Source organism: Asterias amurensis, chromosome 12 (assembly GCF_032118995.1).
Source record: "Asterias amurensis chromosome 12, ASM3211899v1".
Lineage (NCBI taxonomy): Eukaryota > Metazoa > Echinodermata > Asteroidea > Forcipulatida > Asteriidae > Asterias > Asterias amurensis.
Window position 1 is genome coordinate 18,053,444 of NC_092659.1, and position 22,802 is coordinate 18,076,245.

At 39.9% G+C, this 22,802-nt stretch overlaps 4 protein-coding genes across 5 annotated transcripts; 1 reads left to right on the forward strand and 3 right to left on the reverse strand.

Annotated features, from left to right (window-relative positions):
- Positions 1-1,199: 1,199 nt before the first annotated feature.
- LOC139944931 (methyltransferase-like protein 27) lies at positions 1,200-5,778 on the reverse strand. The gene is made up of 6 exons (XM_071942118.1): positions 5,012-5,778; positions 4,523-4,724; positions 3,662-3,784; positions 2,749-2,884; positions 2,076-2,171; positions 1,200-1,695 (listed from the first exon to the last, which is right to left on the reverse strand). Exons 2-6 carry the CDS (start codon positions 4,679-4,681, stop codon positions 1,511-1,513), a joined length of 699 nt encoding a protein of 232 aa, XP_071798219.1. The 5' UTR covers positions 4,682-4,724; positions 5,012-5,778; the 3' UTR covers positions 1,200-1,510.
- A 184-nt stretch (positions 5,779-5,962) lies between these two features.
- On the reverse strand, positions 5,963-8,113 carry LOC139945483 (uncharacterized). The gene is made up of 3 exons (XM_071942839.1): positions 7,911-8,113; positions 7,422-7,563; positions 5,963-6,837 (listed from the first exon to the last, which is right to left on the reverse strand). Exons 1-3 carry the CDS (start codon positions 8,020-8,022, stop codon positions 6,666-6,668), a joined length of 426 nt encoding a protein of 141 aa, XP_071798940.1. The 5' UTR covers positions 8,023-8,113; the 3' UTR covers positions 5,963-6,665.
- Positions 8,114-8,774: 661 nt separating this feature from the next.
- LOC139945245 (COP9 signalosome complex subunit 6-like) lies at positions 8,775-14,549 on the forward strand. Its single transcript, XM_071942562.1, has 8 exons — positions 8,775-9,006; positions 9,912-10,043; positions 11,152-11,240; positions 11,750-11,812; positions 12,223-12,388; positions 12,717-12,910; positions 13,466-13,534; positions 13,741-14,549. Exons 1-8 carry the CDS (start codon positions 8,775-8,777, stop codon positions 13,810-13,812), a joined length of 1,017 nt encoding a protein of 338 aa, XP_071798663.1. The 3' UTR covers positions 13,813-14,549.
- Positions 14,550-14,821: 272 nt separating this feature from the next.
- On the reverse strand, positions 14,822-22,620 carry LOC139945244 (cell division cycle protein 20 homolog). 2 transcript variants are annotated; one of them, XM_071942560.1, is made up of 11 exons: positions 22,511-22,620; positions 22,061-22,270; positions 21,429-21,666; positions 20,832-21,025; positions 20,450-20,575; positions 19,589-19,785; positions 17,878-17,972; positions 17,427-17,652; positions 16,976-17,101; positions 16,281-16,398; positions 14,822-16,020 (listed from the first exon to the last, which is right to left on the reverse strand). In XM_071942560.1, the coding sequence occupies exons 2-11, from the start codon at positions 22,167-22,169 to the stop codon at positions 15,836-15,838; spliced, it is 1,614 nt and encodes a 537-aa protein (XP_071798661.1). In that variant the 5' UTR covers positions 22,170-22,270; positions 22,511-22,620; the 3' UTR covers positions 14,822-15,835. The 2 variants fall into 2 exon arrangements, with proteins under 2 accessions (XP_071798661.1, XP_071798662.1); XM_071942561.1 differs by having other exon boundaries at positions 22,507-22,525.
- Positions 22,621-22,802: the final 182 nt, after the last annotated feature.

Here is a 22,802-nt window from a genome sequence, read left to right on the forward strand (position 1 = left end):
TTGAGCAGTTAATGTCATAAAATGAGTGAAAAGGTGTTATAGACCTAATGAGTTTCGTGCATAGTCGAACTTTAAAAGTGAGACCCGAAAGTGTCCGATTTTCCCGTTCATATATGCTCAAACAGCGCCCTCAATGATGAGGTCAATGAAAGGCCCATTGGCTGAGAGTTATGGTTGTACGTAAAACACGTTTTGTATTTCCATTGGTTGATAAGATAATGCAAGGGGCCAAGGTTCAAACCCTTGCAAGGTCATTCGATCATCAAAACAGCCATTGGTATTATATTTAAAGATGCTATGTCAGATTTTTGGCCGATTTGACCCAATTTTTCTGGTATTTTGATGGGGGTCGAGAAAGTCACAAGCTTTTATTTGAGCCATTGCTCGAAAAAGTCCGCCAATTATTAGTAGCAGTGAAATATAGTGCTCAAAATTATCTCGACAATATATCACGTGACCAATTCTTATGTGTTTTTTATAAGAAATGTTTTAATTTTTTGCCATGGTTCCTGACCATTAAAAGTAAAAGTTAAACTTTTTTTCGTTAGAGCGGGTGATACTCTTTGAAATACCATTCACTCAAAAAAATCTATTTTTTAATGTTTGGGGCAAAAAAAGTGTTTCGTAAACCGCAGAGGAAACAATGTTTTTTTTTCTCGGTACATAAACTGAGATATGAGGCTGGAAGGTCTGTCACAGAGGGCTTCTGCGTCTTGCAAATGACGTTTATGAATCATTTTTAGTTCACAATCCAAACTTAACTGCACCCCACAGAGGATCTTATTTTGCCAGAAACATTGTTTTCGTATTGGTGAGAGCAGGGCCCAATTTCATATAGCTGTTAAGTAGCAAATTCCTTTGCTAAGCAAGAAATGAGCGGGGTACCAGTCACAGCAATTGTATATGGGTTAATGGCTGGTAGCCTATTTTTGCTGAGCAAAGGTTTTCTGTGCTTACTTAATACATGCTTTATGAATTTGGGCCTAGCCTGTTGGTTACAATCCTTGCTTCAACATGACGTTGAGGGCTGAGCCAATATAAAGTTGCATCCATTAAAAATGCTTCATTCCCCTCACAATGATTACGTTTTTTCTTCTCATTCTGTGATTAAAATTCAGGTTCTCATGTACATTGTGTGTATATTGTTAAAGATAATAGGTATTTCTAAAAGTCAATAAAGAGGCATTGAACATGTAATATTTAGTAGACAATCTATGTGAGATGTTTTATTAGACATTGTTTCTCTTCTGCTCTCTGGTAGTGCCCCGTTCTACTTACTTTCCTTACACATTCTTTCATCGTTAAAAAAAAAAGATACATTTTAGGGTTGGAGTGGCAAAAGCTTATTGAGAATGTTTTGGACGCTCGGTGGCAGCAGACTTACATTGTTCTTGCACTCAGCTAGTAAGTCTGCTGCCACCTAGCGTTCCAAAGTCTTCCATTCTGACCACACATGAATTGTCTTGAGGTAAAACTTTGATTAGTTTGAAATGCAAGCAAAGTTGAAAGACTACTTTTTGTTGATTCTCAGAACTACAACTTTTGCCCTCTCGTTGTATGCCGTAAAGTACACCACCCATCGGGATTCTATAAGCTCCCAGGCGCCATTTTGTTTCAGTGCGTCAATGGCGGCGTCCATCTTGTCACTCCATTTTTCCAAGACGTGGTCACCGACAGTGAATAAGAAGTAGCCATCTGTGAGTGTTAGGAGAGGAGAGGGGACAGGTGAACATCGATTGTTGTTTACGATAATTGAGAAAAAAGGGTCAAAGTTACGTGAAATTTATTGTTCATTATGAAATACTCAATCGCAGTCCTCTTAATGTTCGGGTCAGCAATGACTATGGTGTCTTGAAGTGTCTCGTGACGTACAAATTGACATAAACACTATTGTTTTGAATAATTGTGTGAGATTGTTAAAAACTGTGACCATCTGTTTTTGCTTTGCATTGTTGAGTTTTCAACCTGGGCTGGGCAAAAACTCGAGCTTTGACTTTTGCGTCACGAAGCCTCCCTTCAGAAATGGTCCTCGTTAGAATGGCGCCATCTGTCATGATGAAATAATGTTCGTTTACCTGGTTTTATGATGCGGATGATCTCGGGGAAGCAAATGTCAGTCACGTGACCAGGAACACCAAACGCGCCACACATCACAACGGCCTCATATTGATCTATAAATTCAAACAGACTTGAATTATTACGATGTGACCTCTGACGTCACACGAAAACCATAACATGACTTGCGCGCATACCGCCGGGTAAACCTTTGTGTTTTGGCAGCCAGCGAGAAAGTGTACGCATTCTTACTGTGACTGCGCAACTCAGTGCCCGGCGAAGCATGACGTATTATAGTGTTTTGTCAACAGAGGGCGGTTTGAATGTAAACATAGGTCATTAGGTCACATCGTCTATAGGTTTGCGGTGTACGGTATTAACATCATGTGTGCATCAAAATTCAGGCAGGCAACAATATTTGAACGGGACACCAAAAAGGTGTTTAAAGGGGAGACAAACGATAAATGATTGTGCTATTTTCAATTTTTTAAATGGGTCTCTCTATAAATTAATAGTTTTAAAGTAGACTTATACTTTAATTCGTTTGTTTTAGTGGCTTCTTGATAATTAAAATCAGGATTTGTCTAGTCTATCACTGCAATTCTTATTTTCGACTCGCAGACAAATCTTCTGATTTTGTTATTTTGTTTGCACAACTGATTTTTTGTTATGCACCATAAATTTGTTACTGACCATCTTTGATTTTAGTCTGGTGCTCATCCAATGTATCGCATATGTGCTCGGTGTAGGAATGATGACGTTTGCTGTAGTCAATTGAATCCTGGGATGGGTCCAAGGCGTCCACACAGGTAAAGCCACGCCTCTTTAGCTAATTTACATAAAATGGGAGACGTGAGTGTTCGTTCGATGATAGAAGAAAAACTCATGTATTACAAACTGCCGATTATTTCCTAGTCTACACTATTATTTTTTTTTTAACAAAAAATGAACAAAAGTGAGACACAAACACACACTCTTTGCGTTTACTATAGCTTAACCCGATCCAGATACAGCTACAGACGCCTACTAAAATGAAAATTTAAAATGAAAAGTTCGACGTCTGAAACAGTAAGGAGCAACTGGAGGTGCTGGTCTGGAGTCGAAAGATCGAATGTTGCAGTTGTTTGGAACAACTCAGGAGTACCTTGGTTTCAGATGTCGATCTTGTCCTGAGCCGCATTATTATATAATGAAGATACCTTACAAAATTGCTGAGTATGTCTACTACCACCTATAGCGTCCAAAAGTCTTCAACATGTGTTAAGTGTTTCGTGTTATTTTTCACTAGCCTAAACATCTGACGTCACACTTCGAGGCTCGTGAATAACGCCAGAGAGTGACCTCTGTAGGTCAATCCCCTTCCATCTTCACCCTTCTCCTAGATTCATAAAATTATGCAGACGACTGCAAGTGCAACTGCCAAAATGTCACTTCGGACCAATCAAAATACAGATACAGAATGCTTACATCACTGCACGTTTAGCCAATGAAATCATTGGATACAATGAAATCATTGTATCCAATAAAATCGCCGGTTCTGAAAAGCAAGTACCTGTCTTTATCCTAGCGCATAAAGACATGGGACCAATCTATAATAAATTATCACCTCTTCTCCAACCATTCCTGCGCCGGAAGCCGCATCCAGAATCCTGGCTCCCTTATCGGTGACGTACTCCGATGCAACAGCGGCCAGGTTTGCGGGCCCCAAGTACCCCAGAGTTACGGAGTCCTGTGCTACATAGAAAACGAAGAAAAAGTAGGAACAAAAGAGGAAAACGTGAAACGTTTTGGTAGCCTGAACGCATTTTTTTCTGTACATCAACTGCCACTGTCGTAGTGCTTTTTTGATGTGGATTTTGTTTTCTTTTTTTCGAAAGCGATTCAAAAAAGGGAATCCTTTTTACAACAAAAAATCTGATTTTTAGGATGGCAATTCTCATATAGACTAGGCCCTACAGAAAAAAATGCATCCTGAACATCTGACTTCACACTTCGATGCTCGTGAACTACGCCAGATATCTGCCGTTGAGTCCACGTTCATAATCATCTTTAGGCCCCGCTCATGATTTTTACATGGCTTTCATGCATGGTTCTGGAGATTTGCAGTTAAGTACGACGTACATGTGTAGGTGATAAAGCCAACACCTGTCCTTATTCTTGCAGATGAAGACAGCCGTACCTGCCTAGTGAGGATTTGGGTCGGAGTAAAACCTCCACTAGGCATTACATAGGATACGGTAACTATAAACAAGGCTGCCTTTTTCTGTAATACCATTAGAAAAGTGTCCACTACAAAACGGCGCCCCATGTGTACGAACTTCTTCTGATAGCGCCCTCTTTTAAAACATCCTCCTTTAGCCCACGACGGACACATGGGACACTGACCGGATACAAAAACGCCATTATCGTTGTTTTTACTTTTAAAAATACAAACATTCCATTTTACACCCTCATTATGAACACCTGCCTTATTATAATTTTCAGAGTAGTTGTCGTAAATTTTCAGGAGTCCTTGTCCGCCATCGGGATGGGCGTAGACTTCTTTCCGGTAGGCGTCAAACCTCTCCCAACAGTCAGGCCGTCCTTCCGCTTCGACGGACTCCACGGGCGCCTCCTGCGTTGTCATGCTTTGTACCGGTCTATCAGCAGGTTATGCATCACAACGGAAACTGTTGAGTTTGGGGTAAAAACTAAACGTTTACTAGAACGGGGTTGACGACAACAGCTTTCAAAACATGGAGGAATGCGTTTGTTTTAGTAAACAGAGCAGAAAAACTAATCGGACGTTTCCAACAACCAAAGGACGGTGTACAAGGTCCATATTACTAGACGTAACAGTTTACACCAGGGATAAAGAGAACAATATTATTATTGGCTTTTAATCTTATGGTGTGATATAACATGGAGTAAGCACCGACTACAAATAACACAAAACAAACAATACATGTCCACTCACCAAGCTATAGCCGGTGTTTCCTTGCTGTACGCTCTAAAGATCAACAGAGTACTTGGTGGTCCTGGGTCCAGTTGAGTAAAACATGTAAGCACAAAAACTCGCTTAAGCTTAAGAGAATGGTATTGCTTAGCAGAAAAAGGTTGCTAGCCCAAATTTCATTAAGTTTGTTACGCAGTCAGTTTCCCTTAGATGGTTATTACGCGAATGCAAAGGCACTGGACTCTCATGGTATTTACTCAAAATAATTGTTGGCAATTACTAAACTTCTTTGGTAACGAGTACTATTGATAAATGTATAAAACATTGTGAGAACCATCTGGAGTAACGTAGTTTTTTTAGAAAGAGGTAACTTCTCATCACACAAAATTAAACTACTTCAGGCCTGAAGCCTTTAGCATCTGAAACACGAATTAATTTGTGCAAAGGGTGTTTTTTCTTTTGTCGGTTTATTGAGTCAAAATTTGATATTATTTTTATGCATGATGTTGAGATACGTACACAACAAATTAGTGTGAAAACTGGTCTTTGACAAATTAATACCAAAGCTGTCCAGTGCCTTAAACAAACATTCACTCCGCACATAATTGAAATTGCTACTTACGATTTTATTGAACAATATTCATAGCTATCTTCCAAGTTACGAATGAAAATGGACATCGCAGTTTTAAAAAGTGTAGTTCTGGGTCGACCCCGATGTTGCGTATTTTATTTTTTTCCAGGACGAACGTGGGCACACAATTACCCCACGTTTGTCCTCGAACCAGAAACAACCCCAGACACGTCACCACGTGAGCCTTCCCGTGGTGACGTCAGTGCACCTCAGGCTAGCCCCAAGTGAACCAATCCACAAGTGGGGCTCTTGGGGCTGGCCCGAGGTGCACTGACGTCACCACGGGAAGGCTCACGTGGTGACGTGCCTGGGTTTGTTCCTGTTTATAAGCAACATCGGGGTCGACCCAGGGAGGCTAAACGAACGCACCCTTAGGCTTGGTGGTCAAGGTACCATGGCAACGAGAAACAGCATGCTGCCCTATCAGTCGATGATGTCATCGTCAGCCAATCACCCGTGCAAGAAAACCATTCTGTCTAATAGTTGACTTTAAGATTTGGATTAACGGGCGGAAATCGCTGTATCCTGACTGGACTAGGAACGATCCGGTCTCGCTTTTAACATAGAATATGAAATAATCTATCCATACATACTAATTTGGGACTGTTGCCGACATTCATAACATGACAATTCTCCGTGTTTTTGTGACTTGTTTTCTCTGTTTTTGAAGCCATTTTTTACGTACAAATTTCTCTTTTTTTTTTAATATTAATTGAGTTTCACCGATTGCTTTTATACATAACGACAGATATGCTCTTCGTTTCAATTCACTGGTACATTATTTTGGTTGAGACTTTTCAGAAAAGGCTGAACAGTGACCGAATTCCAGAAGCCCATTTTGACTAATTAATATTCACATAGAGGTCACGCATGAAAAAACGCCGCATATCCCCACAGATAAATAACAATGGGGATTAGTGTACAGCAGGTGTCCAGCGAAGTAAGTGGTACAGGGTACAAAGTGGCATTAAAAGAAACGAAGTGTCTGACATCCCTACTCCATCGTCCTAGCCCGTCTCCTCTTGTGCGGCGCTCCAACTTTTGTCATCGGCAGTCAACGGACTCTGTTTCGCTTCCTATATCATGATTGGAATTTAATCGGTGTGTTGACGTTTTGTCTTCCCGGAGCCGGCGACGTTGACCGGCGATGCTTGGGTCGCCAGGTTTGGGAAAGACTACCGAGTCCAGGTTGGCTTTGGTTTCAACAAACAAAGGACTGCAATAAAATTGAAAACAAAAGAGAGGTTGAATAAACAGTATAAACGATTGTGTTTGTGTCTTCGGTACTTTTTTACCTGATGCTATTTGAACGAATAAAAAAGGGAAACTAAAAAATTTTGACATTTCTAGCACCATTGTTGATTCTGTTAATATTATAAGTGTACTCGCTTTAATGTACTCTCTTTAGTGTAAATGAGTGAAAAACCAGTTTTGTCCACCATATCACTCAAAGACCCTTGGAGGACAAATCTTTTTAAAGTGAAAGACGGCACTTTCAACTCGATTTAGAGTGAAGTCGTTCAAATTGTCATTCAAAAAAGTGACATAGATTGCCTTTCACTCTCAAAAGAGCGACAAGATAGTGAAATTTTCACTCCTATAAAATAAGAGATTGTGAACTTAACATGATAATCTTTTCTCATCAAATTTGGGATGAGAGACAAATCAAAATGGTCCTTATTGGGATTTGAACCCAAGACCACTGACAAACTCCGGGCAGATGTGAGTTTATGCGGCACACTCCCTCAGGCCAATATTTTCTCATGAAACTTTTTATTTTGAAGACACTTGATCACTCACCCGTCTACGACGGCCGGTTTAGGGTTTGTCCCCAGGTGCGAATACTTAGCTGTGCCATCAGCATCTCCGTCAAGGTTCCCAGCATGGTTACGAACCTGCCAGTCTGTGGATACGCCCGAGTCTGCATCAGGGGCTCGAGGACCTGTCAATAAACAACAATGCATTACCATTAGTTGTCCTTGTTATCACGAGCATCACTAAAAGCATTGCTTTACCTCTCTATGCTCAGAGGTATTGAAATGACGTCATCATAACGTCATCTTTAATACTGGTATAAAAGGATGGTGCAACAAGGAAATAGGCCTTTGTGTAGGGTCTATTCTATATATATACACGCGCGGCCTGGCAGCACACGGGGCAGGATTTGTAACCTTCATTTTGCACTTTTTAGATCTTCTTTTGAGTCAGTCCATCTACTTTCGAAAAAGCCAGGCCGATTGGGCGCCCTTTAAGCGGGACGCTAATAAATTATTTTCTTTCTTAACTTACCGATTGGGAACCCATTGGCTCGACCTCCACGATAGCCACTTGTTGCAACGACGAGCACTCCGATTAACACAAACAACCCATTGGTGGCAACCTTACGATTGTGCAGTTTCATATTATTGAAATTTTGCGAAACAATTTCAGCTCCCCTTTGTTTTTATATAGACAAAGGGGTGTCGTGACCAGGATGGGACGTAAAGCTGTAGGTCCCGTGTACTTAACAAAAGACCTATAAACGCACGTAAAAACACACCGGCGGTACACTATTTGTATCAAAAAGAGAGAGGATTTCGCCTTGCAGTGCGTGTATCTTCAATCATCCGCACTAAATCAGAAGAAGTGTGAGACGAAGAAATTTGAATGTTCAGGAACGGTCTGATGCGTATAATGTCCAACAATCTTCGCCTCGACGCGACGCCACGTGAAGAATTTAAATATATTTCCCCAACACCGTTTTGGTAGCTGATTGTTTATAAGATCTTTTGAAATGTTTGTTTTTGCAACCTGTTCATTATACCAATTGGCGATTGGTCACAGTTGTGCCTTTTTAATTAGCGATTGTCTTTTTAATTCTATCGATTGTAGAGAGAAGTTTTAAATTAGAAGGCAACAGATGTTCCGCTTTGAGTTGGTATTAAACAAACCACGCTATTCATCTGCAAAGTTTCATAAATGCGTCCATGATTGGTTGCTTTGTTTCAACAAATTCAACACTCTTATTTAATATTTACAAACTGTGGCTGTTTTTATTCTGTTTTGCGTTAATGGCTTTCCATAGTTTTCAGTTGGTTGGCAAAAACACGGGCTGCACGGCAACGATGCAACAGCTGCTGCTCAGCGTTTGCTATTATTGTGTCATACCTGGAGATGAGAACCGCAAACAACCAAACGCGCTGTAAACTCCAGACCAAGATGGCGGCCAAAATGGATGTGGACGATACACCAACGACTAGCGGTGAAGAAAGTGGGGCTTTGAGCGCCGTTATGGCCTCCAGTGGAACAACTGGGAGTGTTTCAGTAGCTCTACACCCTCTAGTTATCATGAATATATCCGAACATTGGACGAGGATACGTGCCCAAGAAGGAAAGCCAACACAAGGTCGGTTGATTGAGTGAGAAAAAAAAAATTAAACATAAAAATTGAAATTGAATGGCATTGACATTGTTGTCAATATGAAAACAATTTTATTTCGTAGACTGTCAGTGTAGTGTCACCACTTTTTTGTTAGTTATGAAATAATTGCAATAATACCGGTATATAATGTATTTACCTTTAAAATGAGATATTCCTTTTTGTAAAAATGGGAAAAGTTTCCGTATGGCGCCACCACTTTTTCATTCGAAATAAAATAATATAGTATCTAATTTACCTGACTGATATATCCCTTTTTGTAAAAATGAGTGAAAAGGTGGTGGCGCCATACGGAAAGTTATCCTAAAAATGACTCAAGAATGGGTGAAACATAGACCCAGTAACTGGGGCGCTGTACTCCTTTTAAAACAATTACTTCGTCTGGATCTGTCGTACTAGATGAAGTCAAAAATTGTTTTAAAAGGAGTACAGCGCCCCAGTTACTGGGTCTAGGTGAAACAAGTGGCACTGACCTGCCATGCCTGCTGACACAGTGACAGCATGAATGTGGATGGAAAGTTTACCCCACTTTTTTCTTTGCTAAACACAGAAAAAAAATTGGCTTTTATTTACTACTAAACAAGTTGCCAGCCACCATTCCACAAACTTTACAGTGTTTCAACTGGTCGCATGTTTTGCTTAGCTTAGCGCAGCAAGGCAAAGGAACTGCAGGAAGTAAAGAAGAAGGGGTTGATGGGAAATTTCTTTCCTTTCCCTTTGCTTTGCTAAGCAGTATTTGTTATCAATATGATTGATTATAAACAAATTAAGAGGTTCTTTTTTTTCATGAAATTGGGCCAAGGTCATGAGTGTGTGATACGACCCTATGTTTATTATTTTCATGCCTTTTTTGTGTTGTTTTCATTTGGCAGTTCTTGGTGCTATCATCGGCCAGCAGAAAGGACGCAATATTGAAGTCTTCAACTCTTTTGAGCTTCTGTTTGATATTGTGGACGGTAACATCATCGTCGACCGAGAATATTACAACACTAAGGAAGAGCAGTGTAAGATCCCAATCAATAAAAACTAGTTCTTATATAGCTTACTCAATAATAACATACATGTATCACTATCACTATCAATACACTTTAACTTATTAGTGCCCTGGTTATTGGACCTATAACATTTCTTTAATCTTTCGAGGAGTAATCAACCCTGGGCCGCTGTGGCGCTCCAAAGGCTTTTTCAAACATAATAACAACCTCTACGCTCGCAGGTACCCATTTATACCCCTAGGTGAAGAGAAGCAATATTTATTGTGAAGCATCTTCTTCCTCAATCTTGACAGGAATTATCAACCTCTACGCTCGCAGGTACCCATTTATACCCCTAGGTGAAGAGAAGCAATATTTATTGTGAAGCATCTTCTTCCTCAATCTTGACAGGAATTATCAACCTTTACGCTCGCAGGTACCCATTTATACCCCTAGGTGAAGAGAAGCAATATTTATTGTGAAGCATCTTCTTCCTCAATCTTGACAGGAATTATCAACCTCTACGCTCGCAGGTACCCATTTATACCCCTAGGTGAAGAGAAGCAATATTTATTGTAAAGCATCTTCCTCAATCTTGACCGGAATATTTAATCCCCAGAACTTGAACTCAATGCTCTATGAACCACTTGACCATTTCACTTTGATGTACCCTTAGGGGTGTGATTAATGGCAGTGGACACTATTGGTAATTACTCAAAATAATTATTAGCTTGGTAACCAGTAATAAGGAAGAGGTTGATAGTATAAAACATTGTGAGAAACGGCTCCCTCTGAAGTGACATAATTTTTGAGAAAGAAGTAATTTTCCACGAATTTGACTTCGAGACCTCAGATTTAGAATCCAAAGTCTCGAAATAAACCATCTAAAAGCACACAACTTCGTATGACAAGGTTGTATTTTCTTTCATTATTATATCGCAACTTCGACGACCATTTGAGCTCAGATTTTCACAGGTTTGTTATTTTTTGCATATGTTGAGATACACCAAGTGAGAAGACTGATCTTTAACAATTACCAATAGTGTCCAGTGTCTTTAAATGCCATATAAGAACCTACAGTATTATCATTATTTTTATTAAAATAACCATTGACTCTGCTCTTTTACTTTCCCTACAGTTAAGCAAGTTTTCAGTGATCTGGACTTCCTTGGCTGGTACACAACCGGGGGGCTGTGCAACGAATCAGATATCAAAGTTCACAAACAGGTACAAGTGTTAAAGTTTTCAGTTTATAACATTTACATGCAAAGTGTGTTAGAGACTTCCATTGTGGATCTGAGGATCAGAGAACACAAGTAGTCCACATCATGTAGGGACTTGACACTATGCGGACTTGAACCTGTACACACAGTGTTTTTTAAAGACGATGTTACGTCACTTGAAAACCATTACATGATTCGCGCGCATACCGCCTGGCAAAACCATGGTGTTTTGGCAGCCAGCTAGAAAGTACACGCAATCTTACCATGACTACGCGTCTTTTTGTTCGGTGAAACATGACGTGTACAGTGTTTTTTTCAACGGAGAGCGGTTTGAATGTAAACATAGGTCACATCGTCTGTAGTGTTGACGAATATGGTTTTGCGTTAGTGGACGGAACCAGAATGTCCACAAAGTGATTGCATCACATTTTTTTCTTATGTTTGGTATCATAGAAAGTACTTGTATGTTTTCGCTTTATAATAATTATTCAATATTAATTTTCATTTTGGCAGATCTGTGCAATTAATGAAAGCCCCATCTTTCTGAAGCTGAACCCTCTAGCAAGACACACAGACGTAAGTAAAAAAAGGAAACTTCACTGCAAACTGCTTAGCTGGGATTCGAACCCATTACCTTTGCCATACCCGCTGCTAAAGAAAACATCATATTTCTGTCACAAACTTCCACAACATTTTACAAACAGTTATAATCTTTCCACAAGAAAACAAGTAAATACAGGAACAGTGTCTCTACATGTGTATGTTCCGTCTCTTGAAAACTTAAACATGTTTCTTGAAAATAATTTCATTCTATGATTACTTTCTTGAAAACGTGAGGTTTGGAAAGAATAATGTTCATCAAAAGACCATTGATGTACATGTACCATCCCCCCCCCAAAAAAAAAATATATATATATATATATATTTTAGGATTTTAATGAATGTAAATTTTTGATGAGAGCCTTTCCCCTAAACTTTTATTGTAGCAACTTCCAATCAGTATTTATGAGTCCGTCATTGATCTTGTCAATGGAGAAGCCACGATGCTTTTTGTCGAGCTGCCGTACACTTTGGCAACAGAAGAAGCGGAGAGAATCGGTGTTGATCATGTTGCCAGGGTAACCACAAATGAAACCTCAGAGAACTCGTCAGGTTGGTTGATATATAAAATTATGTGTTGCTGTTGATGTGTGATCTCTATGTGTAAAGTAAAGTTATCTTATGCCTACTTCCCTGCTGACTGTGAAGGGGGTAACCTTGTTTTAGCCCCAGGAGTACATGTATGTGGCACCTTCTACCTAACAACATCAGACAATTGCCTACAATACATGAAGACGTCACTCAAATCTCACCTGTTTACAAAAGATTACTGCACGGCGCCATAAGCAATGATTGTTGGAATATGGTGCCATATAAATGTTACAATTGATTGATTGATTGATTGATTAATGATGGTTGAACTTTCTTTTGAAAACACTAGTGTCCGAGCAGCTCACAGCACAACATAATGCCATCAAGATGTTACACAGTCGAGTGAAGCTCATCTTAGACTACGTCAAAGCGGTTCAAGCTGGGGAGGTTCCTCGGAATCATGAAATCCTCCGAGATGCTTACAGTCTCTGCCACAGACTACCTGTGCTTAGCTCAGAGAGATTTGACACAGACTTCTATAATGTAAGTTGCAACAAAAGCAATTGCCCCCATGCCCAATGGTTCTTGCCTCGGTGCCATATAAGCCTTTTTGAGGTGTGGTTGCCACTGTAGGAGTGCACTGTTTGGTTTGGGTGTATACAGATATATTACCCAAACTAAATAGTGTTATAGTAATGTGTCCACCATATCTCAAAATGGCTTCAATGAATTGCTCCGGTAGAAATTGACAACTTCCTCATGGGGTGCTGTTATCTAAGACGAAAATGCCTTGGTGTTCTTGCCCTTTCTTGACAAAGCATACAGGCCTGCATATTCCAGATTGTATAATAAACTTTGGTGTGATCCCTGGCTACATGGCAGTTAGCGGATGGATGGCTTCTGACTGGCATTTTTGAACAAAGTGTGTGACAAAATAGGGAGACACCTATCATAGTGCTAGATACATGTAGCTCAGTTGGTAAAAGCCAGCAAAACTGGATGTCGTTGGGTCAAATACGTTTTACCTTTGGATAAAGGTGCTAGTTATTCGTGATGTAATATTCATTAAATCCTTGTGATTCTTTCTTTTTTCTGCAGCAATGTAATGACGTTTCACTTATGGCATACCTAGGCACCATTACAAAGGGATGCAACACTATCAATCAGGTATGTTGTGTATAGGTTGTGCGAGGTACATTGACAAAGTACCTCACGATTACCTCATTCCCTCATAGTGTGACAATTACCAAACATGTCCAGTGCCTTTAAGTGGCCTAAACACTGCACCTCCTACAAAAAGTCCTTTTGTTTACCTCAACACCCCACCATTCTGCCATCAATCAATGTCGTTTTGGTTGTCCCCTCTTTTACAGTTTGTCAACAAATTCAACGTCCTGTATGACCGACAAGGAATGGGTCGACGCATGCGAGGCTTATTCTTCTGAAGATCCCCCTCCGATGTTTGTTGGTTACCATAGCAACAAGTCATGTATGTACCGTAAATTGTAAAGCCGCTCGTCCGATTGTGCACAGGGTACCAGTTGATCTGTTCCACTCGTTTAGTTCCTTCAGTGACAGATGCAGACGACATCAAGTGGTAAACAAAAAATTTCAAAAAAATCGGTTCAGACATTGGGCAACTTGTAAATCTGATTTTCGTTCTACAACGCATAAGATAAGGAAAGTCATATGAAAATGTTGTAGTTCTCAATTTGAGAAGAAAATCTTCGCAGAAAAGAAGTGGCGCGGGATTTTTTCGGTATTTCATCTCAAAATGTACATTTCAAATAAAGAAAAAGAAGGGAATATTTTACATGGAGTCCAAACCTGTATATCTGTTGATGCACATAGCCTTTAAGCTATTATCAGGAATTTGAAAATCTCATCCATGAAAAAAATACAGCACCACATGCTCCCCGTTCAAGATGACATTGAAATTACTGATCATTCGGTGTACCAGTTAATTATTTCTAGGACTTTGCTGTTGTTAGAGCAAGGCAGTTTTTCCTTTGTAAAGCCCACCTCAAAGAGGGCAATGTCAATTTGTACTGGGACATTTTAATAAGCACCAAGTCAATGGCCAGGGGGGCAATTGCCTCTGATACCTTCTTGCAAGCCCGAACGTGTTTACTAGGTTTTGTACACATTGGTTTTGTTATGTGATACCAGAAGCGCAAGCTCAAATTTAAGCTATTAAAAAAAAGAAAGGAAAACGGAGTTAGTTTTTGTCAAGATGTTTATGTCTTTTTCCATGGCAGGTTGTCTCTACTACGTAACTGTCTTTAATTTATACATTTTTTGTGAAAAACAAAGGGGACACACAAAAGAAAAGAACTTCACAAATTATGGATTTCCTTTGATACTTGTGTTTCCACCTTTGCTTTAAAAAAAATCCACAAAACACAACAATATCAACTAAAGCAATCAAATTCTCTTATTACTTTATACTTCAAATAAATAGTCTAATTATAATATTATGTACATCTACAAGATACAAAAATAAAGAGTAATATTTGGCTCTACATACCTCAACAATTCTTTTTACAAAATAGGTGACAAATTAATCTTCCATGTAGTTGTTTGTTTGACTTTGGTTAATTTATATTGAACAAAGGTCTTTGTAGTACTTTAATAAATGACAATAAATAATACTATCTTCTTAACATATTTACAACCTTACACAAGTACAATGCCAATAACAATTTCACATACACTTTAAAACAAAACGAATGTCTTATTTTTTACAACAAAATGTGATTAAAAGTAAAGCACTTCAGTTTCTTCTATGATTAGACATGAACAAATTCTAATTTATATAGTGACACAACTTCCCGCTTCCATTTCTTCTAAATTGCTGCAGTTCCTAAAATACATAGTGTTCTAGGAAAATATTCAAATACTTTGATAGGTGAAAAGCCTAGAGAACAAACAGAAATGCAGTATTTTCTTTACGATTTACCTTACCTCAAACACAATTTAATCTGTTTCTAAACCTTGAAATATACACATATATATAAACACATTACAAATAACTACATTACAAAAATATAAACAGTTCTACACCTCTTAGTAAAATAATTTCAAATAATGCTCAGAGTCCAACTATGCAAATTTGGTAATGAATATTCACTTGTTAACCCATGCAAATGAGTTAGTGCACCACTAAAGAGCATACCCAACTCATGCATATAAACATTATTAGATTTGCATATGGGAGAGCTGTTGGGCCCTTGAGCTATTATATCGGGCCGTATCGAATTGGCGGCAACAGTATTGGCGACTGTTGCTAAGTGTGTTGCTAAGGACATCCCATACTTCCAACGCATGATGACTCGGAATTCTAGCCGTAGCACTAACTAGCCGCTAATTCGGACACGGACTATGATTCGTTTATTAATATTATCAAAACAAATGAACATAAACTTACTCATGAATATTTACAACAATCGCATAAGTATCATCTTAAATCTACCTGATCTGACCGACTGATAGTGCGTGGCTTACAGTCTTCTTACCGCTTTTGGTGGACTTTGATTTGTTGCTGCCCTCGCTGGTGAAGCAATGCCACAATCGCAACGTCTCGTCGGCAGCAGCTGACATAACCATGGTTTGATCAGGTGACATGCACATGGTCAGTACCCTGTTGGTATGACCTTTTAAAGGGACAAAATATAAAGGAATAATAAGTAAGACTTATAAAGCACATTAATTTACAAAATGGACAGTTTTGTGAGTGAGAAGAGAACATGACCAATTTTTAAACTCTGCTTACTGTAAGCAAAGGAACTCTGCGCTTACGTCAAGCATATTTCACAGGTTAATGGTGAATTTCGGCTTGTGCCAAGAATCTATTTAGGTTAATATGGAACACTTGAATCTTCCCCTTTCGGGAGCATCCCTTTAGTTCCATTACCTCGTAGGTCGGCAATGTGTTGCATCATGGGATACTTCCAGATGCTCAGTTGGTTGTGAGCGTAGCCGTGACTTGACACTACTTCCTTGTGCTCCGCAGACCACTGAATAGAGCTCACCTATACAAAAAAATAAATGGTTTTGATAATAACTTTCTCAGCTGTAAACATGGGGTAAGGACCAAGGTATTGAGAAAGTAGCTAACCCTTCCCTTTGAACACCAGTCATTTCTGAAGTGGACTTCACAAAGGTAGTCCTAACTTAGGACTAGTCCTAAGCAATGCTAAGAGATAGGACCAGTCCTAAGTTAGGATGAGTTACTGGTCCTAACTTAGGACCAGTCCTATCTCTTAGCATTGCTTAGGAATAGTCCTAAGTTAGGACTACCTTTGTGAAATCCACCCCTGAACAATGAAATTGCGCAAAAAGTTTAACAAAAAATTTATGACATTTGTCTGGGCAGCCTGGGGGTAAAGCGACTATAGTAGAAAAAAGGCTAGTCCTAAGTTAGGATGATTAACTCCTCATAACTTGAGATAAGACTAGTCTTAACTCTTTGTAAAACCCAAGCCTTGAGGGTTGGGCAATATCCCTTCCCCTCAACCCACTTCCCTCCCTCCTGTAAAACCCAAGCCTGGAGGGTAGGGCAATATCCCTTCCCCTCAACCCACTTCCCTCCAGCCCTCGCCCCATTACCTGTGATCCAGTATCCAGGCTATTGAGGCAGAGTCCAGTTAGACTGTTCCAGAAGCGGATCTGACGATCGGCCGTTCCTCCGCCACTTGCGAGGATGTTTGGTTGCCATGGACACCAAGCCAATGCCTAGAGTTGATCGACATAAACAAATCATCAAAAACAACACAGAGGTATATAACACAATTCACAACCTGAGACCTGCTTCAGCGAACCACTTAATACAAAAAAATTTTCTTTTAATCACACCCGACAACATTAGTAATCGTCAAAGACCAGAATCTGTACTTTATGTGAACAAGGCTAGTCTTGGTGCAAGACGTTTCTCGTTATCCTTTCCCGCACAGCGCGGTCAACTCACCAACAGCGCTCACACGAGAGTGGACTTTTAGACAATGTTTTTTTTCTTACCAATTCTTTAATGTTCCTTTAACTGTTTAAACATTGCATTTACCTTCACTGCAGACCGATGTTGTGTGAATGAATACACAGGGGCTGTTCCCGTTCCAGCCGAGGCATCCCATACATTAACCATGTTGTCGTTCCCCCCACTGGCAAGGTACTTGCCATCAGGGCTCCATTTGAGACCACACACTTCTTGTGTGTGACTCTCAAGGGTTGCAACGTGGTGGTTTTCGACGCGGACGTCATGGTTGTGTATCATACCGGATCGGGAACCACTGAGGAAAAAAAAAAAACCAGAAGTTTACAAGAATTCAGCATAAATGTTAGCAATGTTTTGAAAATGTCCAGAAATTTTGTAGCTCAGATATGTAAAGGAAGAGAGTTCAAGAGAGTGGGTGCAGATGCAGAAAAAGCATGACGGCCATTGAAAGTGGTTGTTTTGGGGACAGTTAAAATAAGTTGGTTTGTAGAGCGAAGATTGTGAGTAGATAACATTTTACCTCGTTAAGATAAATGAACTCCATGACAGTGCCGCAATACGTGCTGCATGACCGCCCATGACTCGCAGGCACTTGGTCTTCTCCACATCCCACAGCTGAGGAAAAAAAACACAATCAAAACTTGTTGTTCCGAAGTCACAATACAAATTGGTTCTTGGGATCCATAAAGCCATTCATGGTTTAGCACCAATTGTTTGTATTTCTTGTAATGTGCAGTAGAGTTACTGCGCATTACAAGTGTCTGTATCATTATTATTATCCAAAACCCTCAGATCCATGTTTAAAATTTTGCTCTTGAACTTTGTGTAAAAACATTCTTTGTTTTTTTTATGAAAACATAAAAAAAATTCATAATAATAAATAGTTTTGAAATGGGGCTTTATCTGTGGCCCTCTCAAAGCACTTGTTATTATTTTTGTAGACATATTTTTTGTGTGTGATATTTTTGTAATATGAGACCCGTTAATGTAGCATCTTAAAAGGGTTTACATGGTGCTGTGGCGCATTCAGCAGTCACTGCCAGAAACGCCGCAGCAAACCCCTTCTATAAGCGATAAGTGTGACTGGGTTCTGTAACATGCATCACACACACACACACAACATGGGGCTTTACGTCCCATTCAAAAGACACACAATAATGGTTAAGTGTCTTGCTTAAAGGAACACGTTGCCTTGGATCGGTCGAGTTGGTCTTTGAAAAGCGTCCTATAACCGTTATAAAATTGATGTGGTTAGAAAGATGTTGTAAAAGTAGAATACAATGATCTACACAAATATGCCTCGAAACTGCGTGGTTTTCGTATTACCTCGTTGACAAACACGGTCGGCCATTTATATAAATGGTAAATGGCCGACCGTGTTAGTTCGCGACGTAAAAGGAAAACCGTGCAATTTTGAGTGATACTTGTGTGGATCATTATATTCTACTTTTAAAACATCTTTCTAACCATATGCATTTCATAACAAACTGTTTCAAACGCTTTTCATAGACCAACTCGACCGATCCAAGGCAACGTGTTCCTTTAAGGACATGTGTCATGACCGGGACTCAAACCCCACCCCTGCTGACCCAAAACACCAGGGCCCAATTTCATAGAGCTGCTTAAGCACAAAATTTTGCTTAAGCAAAAAATTCATTGCATAGTAAAATCAGATTACCGGCCAAGACTTCACTCAATTGTTATGCTAAGTAAACAACAGCTAAATACTAGTCATAAGCAATGTATATGGCATGAAATTTTGGCCAGTTACATGTGTAAAATAAGCGAGCTATTTTTGTGCTTAGGCAAAGTTTTTGCTTGAGCAGCTCTATGAAATTGGCCCCTGAGCTTGAGTCAAGTGCACTTGACTACTCGGCCATGACACCAATGTGTGTAGTAAACTTATTTGTAAGGGAGCGTCTCAAAAGTCAGGCACATTCCTAGCGCAAAAGAACGTTCCTGCGGGCATATGCCCGCGATCCAATGGATCGCGGGCATATGCCCGCAGGATCGCAACATCATGACATTAGGAACGTTCTAACATGAGATTGGACGCGGTCACGCATTTGGAACGATCCAAAAGATCGCTCTGGTGGTCCAAAGGACCGGTCCAAGTAAAGCGGCGGGGATACTCTTGTGATCCAAAAAGAACGTTCCTACCGTTCCGACTTTTGAGACGCTCCCTAAATGAGCCGACGATAAAATTGAGTTTACGAGTTGGGTTAACGTACCTGAACTTGCCCCTGAGCGTTTCCTACAGCCAAAACGTTGCCTTCCCTAATCCAAGACACGCCAGAAACGTAATCATCAGCGCCCTCTAGCTTCATGAGATGCTCAATCGTACCGCTCACCGCATTCCATAGATACACCTCGTCATGAAGCGCAACAGCTACAAAATTTCTCGAGCCCCAGTCCAGGAGGGTCAAGTCTTGGAAACAAAATATATCAAAATAAAATAACCCGTTAGATATCTCAAAATTTGGTTTAACATGATGGATTTGTTAGACATGATGCTTGACGCGAGACTTTATTTTAGGTTTTTGTCGTAACCCTCAAAAGGTAAAGATAGGCTTTAAGCTTTACCAGTTCATTGGTTTCAATGGGCGTGTTATTGCTGCACATGCACCTTTTGAAGGCACTGGACACCTTTGGTAATTGTCAAGGACCAGTAATGAGTATTCTCACTTGTTGTATCCAAACATTATGCATAAAATAGCAAAACCTGTAAAAAATTTGACTGAATTGGTCATCGAAGGTGCAAGAGTATAACAAAAGAAAGAAAAACGTTGCACAAACAATTTTGCATGCTTTCAGATGCCTCAAAAGGCTTCAGGCCGGAAGTCTTTTAAAATTTAAGTGAGAAACTACCTCTTTCTCAAGAACTACATTACTTCAGATGGAGCCATTTCTCACAATGTTTTATACTATCAACAACTCTCCATTGTTTTTTTTTTTATGCTAACACTTATTTTGAGTAATTACCAATAGTGTCCAGTGCCTTTAACAACTAAACCAGGACACCAATACTCTGCTGCTGTATGAAATTTTACCCACACTAGAAGCTGTGGTTCCCAGAACACCCCAATACTTACAGAAGTCATCTCGGAGCTCTGGAGCATCTAAGACACGGTCTGCTGCCTTTCTGATGAAGCGACCGGGCTTTGATTTGACCGCACTCTTGGAGCTACTGTACAGCACTTTAAGGTTGTTGTAGTATCCTACATGAAACAGTTAAAAGAGAAACATAAACACATTGTGTTTATTATCTTTCACTTCTGATCTTTGTTACATGTTCAATGTGCTCACTCTACTACATTTTTAACCCTATTTTTAACTCGACCCGATTTATCTGACTGCAGTCTCGGGTGCTCCACTACAGAATGCTGGTCCTTCTGGCCAACAAATCAGAATCAAGGATTCAAGTTGGCTTAAAAAGAATTAGGCTAAAAGCAGTTTTTTTTTTTGTTGAAGTACCTTCTTGTGGTTTTGGAGGCCCCTCTTTAAGGGTGAGGATATCTGCGTTCTCAGTCTGCTTGCCATTCAGCATCTCGGAGAGGGCGCTGTTGTAACCATTCTCCTTCTTATCCTCTCCTTCGTCTACATCTTCTCGGTTGTTGATCTTAAAGTGGCTGAAGTTCATGTCCATAAGGGCACGGTTTGGGATGAACCTAAGCTCAAAGTGCAAAATTTACGTACATTTTTATCTGTTGGGGTTGAGCAAAACAAATTAACGTACCAGCGCTCTACCAATTACGTTATCATGCCCTGTTGATTGGACTCAAGACTGGACTTGGACGGAATTGGACTCTCGGACTCAAAGACGAGTCTTCGGTCTTGGAAAACAGGGTCTCGGACTATGTCTCGGACTCGGCTGGTGTGGACTCAACTACAGCACTGCAAGATTCGCAAGCCTAGGACGTGTTCTAAATGGCAACTTCGGCTACAGCTTTGGCTAGATCAGCGCTTCTGCCAGTGTTGAAGAATAGGTAGACATGCGCAATCTAGCCAAAGCTGTAGCCGAAGTTGCTGATTCTGCACATTGCTTCCCTGCACTTGATACAATCACTTTACCTGTCGCCCTGGTTGGCTGGGGGTTGAATAGGGACACTGGAAGTACCCGATGCCTTGCTTGGAGACTTGGCACGCTTCTTGCCTGGGGTTTTGCCTGGGGTCTTACTGGGAGTTTTGCCAGGAGTCTTGCTTCCTCTAAATGAGGCATCCCCTAAAGGAGTCCGAAAACTCCCACCGAAGGTTGGTGTCTTGGGTTGGCAGAGACCTTGGGGAGACTTGCTGAAGGAGTCTAAGGAATCTAAAATAAAGATATGATAGTTTCAACATGATTCAGTAAGATGCAAGAAACTTTATAACTCTCCAAAAAACAGAAATGAAATTGCTCACACAAGTTTAAAAGCCCCACAATATTATCAAAAAATTATAAACGTGTCATTTTAGAAGTTCAACAAACAGTAGGCCTATCATCAATAAATTTTACAACTCGTATGTTTTTGTGTCAGGAAAAGGAAAACTCTCCTAATCCTGCCACTACTTGTTCACTAATTTTCACACAAATGAATAATTACATCTTTTGAGAAAAACAAAATACTATTTTGTTTTATGACCAATGAAAAAAGTGGTGGCAAGATATGGAAACTTTTCTCAATGTTTTTTTTCCCTTCTTCAGAAAAAAAAAATCTGAAACATACCCTTTCTTTCCATTGCCTTTCGTTGCCATCTTGGCTTTGGAGCTCGGAGCAGAGGGCCATCTAGTCGTACCAACTCACTGATGCTGGCTTCAAACTGTAGATGTGCCATTTTTAGCTGAAATAATCAGGATTTAAATCTCTCGAAAAGAACTGATGTGCTGTTCAAAATTGAACCTGCGAAGTACGCTGTCTGACAGTTGTGGTTCTTCACTGAAAGAAAAGAGAGAAAGAGCACGCAGTTCTGCCTTGAATTCACCGAATTTCATTCACACAAAAATGAGTGTGAAAAATCAGGTTGGTCTGCCGGCATTGTAATTTCAAAGAGTTTGAGAGCTAGAGAAAATCGATGTTTCCCAAACTAACGACAATTAACGTTATGTTTTTAGAATGCCAAGGAATTCCTTCGATCAGCTGTAACAAAAGAAAAAATAAGAGAGATTTCAGACCAACCAGTCTTGCCAGATTCAAAGCTATAAGTGAGCGCGGGATTTCAAAACACATTATGCGTAATGCACTCAACCGTTATTTTTTCAAAGGCTGACTACCCAAACACGTGTTTGATCCTTCACTAATAAGCGTCTGGGAACCCAACGGCGAGCACACCCTAAATTTAATTGAATACAGATTCGGCGCGTCTTGAAATTGTTTGCATATGTTAAGAAATTTGTGAACACACAAACTGCTAAACTAATAAATAGAAAACTAAAATAGTTTTAGTGCTGAAAATATTGTTTTTTTGTAT

Excerpts from the sequence above, each read along its gene's own strand:
- LOC139944931 (XM_071942118.1), bottom strand. The coding sequence starts at position 4,681 with ATGACAACGCAGGAGGCGCCCGTGGAGTCCGTCGAAGCGGAAGGACGG. Across the intron at positions 2,885-3,661 it reads CAGGAATGGTTGGAGAAGAG|CTAAAGAGGCGTGGCTTTAC; the intron begins GTGATAATTTAT and ends TATGTAAATTAG. Across the intron at positions 1,696-2,075 it reads CATCCGCATCATAAAACCAG|ATGGCTACTTCTTATTCACT; the intron begins GTAAACGAACAT and ends TAACACTCACAG.
- LOC139945483 (XM_071942839.1), bottom strand. The coding sequence starts at position 8,022 with ATGAAACTGCACAATCGTAAGGTTGCCACCAATGGGTTGTTTGTGTTA. Across the intron at positions 7,564-7,910 it reads AGCCAATGGGTTCCCAATCG|GTCCTCGAGCCCCTGATGCA; the intron begins GTAAGTTAAGAA and ends GTTTATTGACAG. Across the intron at positions 6,838-7,421 it reads AAACCGGCCGTCGTAGACGG|TCCTTTGTTTGTTGAAACCA; the intron begins GTGAGTGATCAA and ends ATTTTATTGCAG.
- LOC139945245 (XM_071942562.1), top strand. The coding sequence starts at position 8,775 with ATGAGAACCGCAAACAACCAAACGCGCTGTAAACTCCAGACCAAGATG. Across the intron at positions 11,241-11,749 it reads ATATCAAAGTTCACAAACAG|ATCTGTGCAATTAATGAAAG; the intron begins GTACAAGTGTTA and ends TCATTTTGGCAG. Across the intron at positions 13,535-13,740 it reads GATGCAACACTATCAATCAG|TTTGTCAACAAATTCAACGT; the intron begins GTATGTTGTGTA and ends CCTCTTTTACAG.
- LOC139945244 (XM_071942560.1), bottom strand. The coding sequence starts at position 22,169 with ATGGCACATCTACAGTTTGAAGCCAGCATCAGTGAGTTGGTACGACTA. Across the intron at positions 17,973-19,588 it reads ACGCTCAGGGGCAAGTTCAG|CTGTGGGATGTGGAGAAGAC; the intron begins GTACGTTAACCC and ends TTTTTTCCTCAG. Across the intron at positions 17,653-17,877 it reads AGTTCATTTATCTTAACGAG|TGGTTCCCGATCCGGTATGA; the intron begins GTAAAATGTTAT and ends TTTTTTCCTCAG.